This window comes from Etheostoma spectabile, chromosome 10, assembly GCF_008692095.1.
Source record: "Etheostoma spectabile isolate EspeVRDwgs_2016 chromosome 10, UIUC_Espe_1.0, whole genome shotgun sequence".
In the NCBI taxonomy this organism is placed as follows: domain Eukaryota; kingdom Metazoa; phylum Chordata; class Actinopteri; order Perciformes; family Percidae; genus Etheostoma; species Etheostoma spectabile.
In genome coordinates this window covers 1673275-1680987 of record NC_045742.1, presented here as the reverse complement: position 1 = coordinate 1680987, position 7713 = coordinate 1673275, and the positions used below count along the sequence as shown (strand labels likewise).

At 46.3% G+C, this 7713-nt stretch overlaps 1 protein-coding gene and 1 long non-coding RNA gene across 2 annotated transcripts in view; both read right to left on the bottom strand.

Annotated features, from left to right (window-relative positions):
- Positions 1-7713, bottom strand: part of LOC116696805 (uncharacterized) — a 451372-nt gene that overhangs the window by 154199 nt on the left and 289460 nt on the right. The gene's annotated exons all lie outside the window — the stretch shown is intronic.
- Positions 519-7713, bottom strand: part of tenm1 (teneurin transmembrane protein 1) — a 178337-nt gene continuing 171142 nt past the window's right edge. Inside the window, exons 34-38 of the mRNA XM_032527961.1 lie at positions 6536-6747; positions 6052-6353; positions 4765-5471; positions 3903-4045; positions 519-2086 (exon numbers count right to left, since the gene is read on the bottom strand). Of these exons, the coding sequence (XP_032383852.1) occupies positions 1331-2086; positions 3903-4045; positions 4765-5471; positions 6052-6353; positions 6536-6747 (2120 nt within the window). The 3' untranslated portion in view covers positions 519-1330. The remainder of the gene's footprint in view (positions 2087-3902; positions 4046-4764; positions 5472-6051; positions 6354-6535; positions 6748-7713) is intronic.

Genomic DNA, 7713 nt, shown 5'->3' with positions numbered 1-7713 from the left:
GGACGGACGGGGGAGGTGGATTAGTGGTAGCTAGATTAAAAAAGAAAAACAAACTTTTCTACTTTCCTTTTTAAAAACAGTTTTTAGGGGAGGGGGAGTGGAGAGGCTTGGAAGTAGTTCACATGGAGCCTGATTGGCATTTCCTAATGAGAGGAGACAAGCTGTAGAGAACAGCACAGCCAACTCCAGGTCCTGCCCCTTCTGCACTCACCACCCACTCACTGAGCCTCAGCTGTCACATTTCTTTTTCCCTTTTTCTGTGGTTTTTTCTCTCTCTTCCTCCTCCTCCTCCTTCTTCTTCTTCTTCTTCTTCTTCGTCGGCGTCTTCTCTTCTGACAGACGCAGGTTTCTCATGCATGTCTCGGTCTGAGCCGTAATGATGGGTGATAATGACAGCCCAGATTTGAATGTTACAAACTTGCAGAAACAAGAACAAAGAGCGCACAACAAATGTGTGGAGAAACCCAGAAGACTCCGAGAGAAATAATAAGCAACAATACCGATGAAATCCCAATCTGGTAATTCACACATAATAACTTTAATCAGCATTGTAACCCAATAAAGTCAGATTTTTCAGCGAGAATATTTACTATAGCCATGTATAATTCTTTGCAAAAATGTAACTGTTTTTCTATTGATTAACAATACTGACACTTACTTATGAACAACAGAATTTCCAGTTGAGCACTTTTTTCAGTGTGAAAGCATTGGCTATGTACATTCTTGATTTTAGTATACACACTCATACAAACTACTGTTGGAGCACACCAGAGGCGGGAAACCAGGAGAGGTTTCCTTCTCTAAAGGGGAGTGTCAGAGTTGACAAGGCCTCTCTTACACAATATGTAAACGATAGTATATCCGAGGTAAACCATGTGGGAACTTAAATGGCAACCGGAGAGCTCTTGATGTTTGAGTCACGAAGAGGTGTAACCACTGGCGATGCTAAAGTCTTCATCTCTACAGTTCAGTGAGTCCAAAATGATGAACAGTGTTGAAACAGCAAATGACAGTCAGTCAATCAGTCGGTCGGTCGGTCGGTCGGTCGGTCAGAGGCCAGTCAGGATACAAAAAGCAAAGCCACAGCCAAACCACACTGCTTGTGCCACTGTTAGAAATTGGAGAACTGGACGATAATAATAAAATACCATCATTTTGTCACAATTAAAGGCATTTGGAAATCAGTTTTTCCCCCAATCTCTCTTCTTGTTCTTCTTTGTCGTCGTCTTCCTTTTTTTTTTTTGATACAGTATAGAAACAGTAGAACAAATCAGAGTAGAGTAGAAACAGGCAGTCTTTGGTTGGGTGGGGGGCTGCTCACGTGTCTCTGTTACCTGCCCCCCACCTCGCTCAGTGTCATGAAGTGGATGTTGGAGGGGCAGTCAGACAGCTCGGGCTGCTGCTCTATAGGCAGGGAGTAGTAGCCGTCGTAGCCCTTCACCAGTCCTCCGGACAGCAGCTGCTGCTTCTCCACCTCGCTCCACGCCCTGCTGCCCACGTCCCCCGAATCCACCCGCTTCCTCTCCTTCTCCCACGCCCCCTCCACCGCCCGCTTCCTCGCCTCCTCCCTCACCCGCGCCATCTCCTCCTCCTCGCTCCCGCCGTAGCGCACGCACAGACACAGCGCCCCCTGCTGGAGAGTGATATCGGCGAATCGTCGAGTCCTGCCGTTCACCATGGCGCTCATCTGAGACACGCTCACGTTCACGCCGCTTTCCAGGATGCGGCCCCCGACCCCTAACCCGAGTGCGAGGTCTTCCTCGATCGGTCGGGTCTGGAAGAAGTGATGGGTGTCGCAGCCGTGCACGGTGAAGCTCAGCCCGCTCAGGTGGACGGCGCCGTTTAAAATGGCTGCAACGCGACGGCTGTCCTCGCTGGCGACGCCGATGACTTCGGCGCTGACGCGGCCGTGGGAGACAGCGAACCGGATGCTGGGGCCGAGAAGAGAGGGCCGGGAGCCGAAAGGAGGGGGGCGCGTCGGCCTGTGGCAGGAGGAGCCTACAGGATCTGAGACCAGGGGTAACCTCTCCAGAGAGATGAAGCTTCGCAGCTGTCTCCGCAGCTCACACTGGATCCCCAAAACCACCTGGGGAAAAGGTACAAATGGTTAACAATGTTTTTACAGAGGTCTGTGACGGGAGACTCTGTCAGACATCTGGCTTGTTGTAACAGGAAAAGCACATTAATAATGGCTCTGTTCCATGTTGATTTTAATAGCGTACTGGACACGTTTGCATTGGCTCTTTTTCCCTGAAGACATTTGACTTTTCACACAAATAATAAAATGAATGATGGCTGAATTCCATTTAGCTGTTTCAGTCTCAGGGCCGTGGTATTGTGCGTGTCACACCGTCACTGCACAGAGCCATCGACAGTATAAAACATTCTTAAAAAAAGAAACACCACTAAATGTCGGGTTAAAATGCGTTGTAACTCATGTTACTGAGATTGTAACGGGTATATTGTTACCAACATTCTATTAGTAATGCGTTATACTACTGCGTTACAGCAAAAAGGAATACATTACTGTAACTGCGTTTTTCCCATCCCTGCAGAGATCTGAGGACCAGGTAACCATAGTCCTCAGAAATCCATGGGAGGTTAGAACACCAACACAGAGACAGAGCAAGGGGACGGAATGTCCTGCAGCACCGGAGTAATCCGGAAGAGAGACACTCAAGGACAGAGACTCGGTTGGTTGCTACAACACATTCTTGCCAATCCTCAGAACACCAGGTGTGGTAAAACCGCTACAGGGGCCGCTCATACAGTGCCTTGCGAAAGTATTGGGCCCCCTTGAACTTTTCAACCTTTTGACACATTTCAGGCTTCAAACATAAAGATATAAAAATTTTATTTTTTGTGAAGAATCACCAACAAGTGGGACGCAGCAGAAGGTGGCTCTACAAAGTATTAACGCGAGGGGGCCCAATCATTTTGCACGCACCACTTTTCAGTTTTTTATTTGCTAAAAAAGTTTAACATATCCAATAGATTTCGTTCCACTTCACAATTGTGTCCCACTTGTTGGTGATTCTTCACAAAAAATAAAACTCTTATATCTTTATGTTTGAAGCCTGAAATGTGTCAAAAGGTCGAGAAGTTCAAGGGGGTGAATACTTTCGCAAGGCACTGTAGCTGCTTTAAGTTTTTGTTTTTCATATCTGCAGAGCTTTGTCCCATGTATAATGGTGGAATAATTAATTGCATTGAGCATTCATTTATTTTACATGTGCAGTTAGATAAATTACTCATGTTGTGATACATAGGGTTGCAACTAACGACCATTTTCATAATTAATTAATCTGACAATTGTTTCATGGTTTAATTGACCAACAGCCCAATCCTTCAAGATATTCAATTAACAATGAAACAGATAAAAGCTGCAAATCTGAGAACGCATTTAAGAAGCTGTTTGACTTCAGTGACTTTAATGACAATACATTCATTCTCAAACATGTACATGTTTTATTGACTAACTGGTTGGTCGACTAATAATTTCAACACTCATACTACTGATATTAGAAAACATTTTGAGTTATTAACATGCCGTTGATTTCAATCATATTATCCCTTAGAAAAAACCCAAATTAGTCATAAAAAAGTATATTTAAATCTTCTACAGGGATGGGATGATAAGGTATGCAGGCAATCTCAGAACCCATCGGCTATCGGTCCAGCATCGTCTTCTGTGCGCCGGCACGATTAGCAACTTGAGACGCGAGAATAGAGTATTTATATTTTTTTGTTTAAAAGCTAATAAAAAGCTACATGGTCGTCAGGTTCAGAGGCCAATACGTTCGGCTTCTTTTGCTCTATGCTTTTGTTCCAAAAATCTTGTCCTGTTCCCATGCAGATATGTGTTTCTAGAGATTATCTGCAGGTGCCTGGCGAACGCTCACCTTGCTGGAGTCCCAGTCCTGGGTCTTGGTCTGAGTCTTCATCAGTTCGTATGTTTGTTCCATTCTGCCCACCTCAGGCTTCGGAAAGCCTGGGACTACATTATGAAGCTGGAAACCAAAGAGCTGCAGCCAGCTACCGATGTCTGGACACACACACACACACACACACACACACACACACACACACACACACACACACACACATAAAGAGGGAAAAAAAGAAAGTTAGAATATACTGTGTATACAGTGCAAAACAGCAAACAAAAAGTCATAAGGCCAAGGAAACAACACCTTGAACAGGAAATCACACTATATATGAGCACAATACGCAGCAGAGATGTTTTGGCTGGTGTTTCACTGACAAACATATTCTGTACTAAACACTCCGGCGGCAGAAAACGTGACATGACAAATGAATGTTCCATTAACCAGAAGGACATCCGCCCCCACTGACATCCTTTATTCATTCTCCTGCTCTCCTATTCCATCTCCTTCCCTCGCTTGAGTTTCTGTTTGGTCTCTCGGGGAAACAGTATATTCTTGACAGTTAAAGGGAACAAAACACAGCAACCTGTGTTAAAAAAAAAACAAGTTGATCAGAGACATAGCTGTCCTTTCTGTTGACAGCACGTTCTGTCATCATCTGACATCATTTCTTTGTGCTGTGCGGCTCACCTGTGGTTAGCTGTGTGCCCCATTCACTCACTCTTTATGGCAGATGTTTCCTGTGTAGGTGTGTGTGGGACTAGGTGCTGCTAAGTGAAATGCCTGCCTTTATCTGTGTGAGAGTTATAATGTGGCTGCTTGTGTGAGTCACAGATACAGAACTGAGCTGGAAAGTGAATGAATGTGTGAAGCTCACCTGTAGTAAACTCCGTCACCTCCTCCACTCTGCCAACTGGGCAGTTATTCTTGAAAGCGTACACGTTAAACGGCTTCGGCTCCTTGCTCAGCTCCCCCCACAGTTCGTGATTGGGCGAGGTCCATCGACCGGCTAGCGTGTCATAATCCCGCCTGCCCAAATGGACCAGCCGCGTGAGAGGATCGTACAAGCCTCCGTGGAAGCCGATGACAAGCTGGAAGTCGGGGTTGGTGTCCTGGTAGACCTCTCCGTAAGGGGTGTAGAGGATCTCTTTGACCAGTCGCCCTTTGCTAGAGAAAACTGCTCTCGGACTCCCGACGCTGTCACAGGCGACGTAGTACTCCTCCCCGCTGCTCAGCTCCATGGCGATGAGGTGGCCCTGCAGGTCGTAGTACAGTGACGTGATCAGATTGCTGCTGTGGTTGTACAGGTGGCTGGCCCTGGTGGGGTGTGACAGATCAGCATAAAAGAACTGCAGCTGCTCGCCCTGGCTGCTCTTGGTGGCCACGCGCCGACCCAGCCCGTCGTAGCGATACCAGACGGTGCGCTCCGTCACGCGGTTGTAGACGCGGGTCAGCAGGCCGTTGGAGTTGTAGTCGAAGAGATCATTGGCTCGCTGGTGGAGGAAGCCGTCGTCATCCACGCTGTACTGTAACTCGCCGAGGTGTGTGATGCGGTCTCTTTGGTCGTAACGCAGCGGCGTCAACCTGGAATTAAACCAAACAGGTAGCTACATTAATACCGCTGTAAACTCGTAAACAGGTTGAACATTAATATATCAACAAGAGTCTACAGTCATGCTAGCTGCTCTGTGAGGCTGCTTTGAGCAAGATGCTAATGTCAGCATGCTAACATGTGTACCATCTGAGCTCAGCACATTAGCATGATAATATTTGCTAATTATCACTAAAGACAAAGTACAGCTGAAGCTGATGGGAATGCCAGTTTTTCATCATCTATCATCATCTGGTGACCATGAGTGTCTGTAAAAAAAAAATGTCATGGCAATCCATCCAACAGTCATCCGACAGAAGTTGACAATCAGAAAAAAAGTTTGCCAAAGTTACAATTACAAGGAATTTGCCTTGGTGGTTGGTGCAGAAACAAATACATACAAAATAGCTGTTTAACATGAGAAAAAAAGAGGCTGAATGGATTGAGTGCAGCATGTGCAAAATATACAGTATGTGCAAAAAGTGACCAAGTGACATTGCCATCCCTTAGATTGTTGTGACACAGTACTGAGACGTTGCTGTAAAACAGCCAGAGTAGTAGGCGCTGACTCACCTGGCGCTGGTCCCATGGCTGAGCAGGTTGATGTTCCCGTTGAGGTCGTAGCTGTAGCGCCACTGAGGCCGCTCGTTAACCGAGGCACTTTGCAGCTGGCTGTCGGCATCGTACTCGTAGGTGTAGCGCGTCACGTTGTTGTCCACGCCCACTCTGATGTCACAGGTGGTCGTGCGCCCTGCCGAGTCATACTGGATGGTCATCCAGTAGGCGATGGATTTAAGGATCTCATACTGGACCTCTACCACCTGGCCATAGGAGTTGAACACCTTGGTGTGCTTCATCAGATGGGTGGTGATCACCTAGACACAAGCAGCAAGAGATGAGAGCCATGAGAGCCAAACAGAAACGTTGTGGGCCAAAGAAAGATCTAAAAAAATGTGATCCATTGTTAATATAAAACATCAAAGGAACAATTGGAAGCCGGACTACTAAATACAGTACATACTAAATCACATGCGTTAGATTTTAGTTTTAGGCCTACCTGGTTGAGGTCATAAAAGATGACGCTGAACTTGCCAAACTGCTCGACCCGTCCTGATACGTCCACATATCGGTACAGATCAATAGGAAGAGGGGTCTCATTGATGACTGCCTGCATGCTGGTCACTCTGAAGTTGTTGTAGCTGTAGTCAAACCTGGCGTTGACCAAGCCTTCTTCACTGAAGCGGAAGATTTGCCGACTTGTCAGGGGACCTACGCAGAGGAATCAGAGGGGTTTCATGTGAGACATTCACCCGTATTTAAGTTTCAGGGCCACACAGCATGTGCATGAAGTGTACACACACACACACACACACACACACACACACACACACACACACACACACACACACACACACACACACACACACACACACACACACACACGGCCATCATGCCACCCGTACAAGCCTGCCTAATGAATTCAAATCAAGGACTAATTCAACATCATTAACACAGACACACGCAGTGCAATCCATTCAATCTTAACTATCACCACACCTCTATGGCATTTCCACTGGTGACCTTTAATATGGAGAGATAATGAAATCTAAAGACAATAGCCATGGTGGGCCAATGTGCTTCTTAATGTCAGAACATCAACTTTAACAACATCATTCATCACCTCTGCTGCTGGCTACTACAGCTTATCCTCTATTTGGAAAAAAGGCCTTCTAATGAAACACCATTATGCTGCTATTTGAGATGACTCTGATTGCAGTTAAAATGACTAAGTGTCTAGCTTTGGAGACGGTAGAGGGCTGGATCGGCATTACATCTTCTATTTTTATTTTCTGTGGAATGTTGATTCTAAACCTGCGCTAATGGGGAAATGGCAGAAGCACTGAGAGTGAGGTGGAGGCTTTTCAACAGCCCTAGGGAACTCACAGTCTATCTCGCTTCTCTAACTGTCACTTCTCCAGCTGTCATCTTTCTCTCTCCTTTTCTGTTCCTTTTCTCCCTGCCTTCCTCTCTATATCCCCCGTTTTTTGGTCCCCACTCTTCCTGGTCTCCCTCTCAAGGGACAATTACCACTATCTCTCCTCTCTCCAAGGCTCCGTTTGTTCTGCTGAAATGAGATCAGTTAAAGGAAGGTGAGAGTCCATTCACAGGGAGGGCAAAGCGATAAACACACACACACACACACACACACACACACACACACACACACACACACAC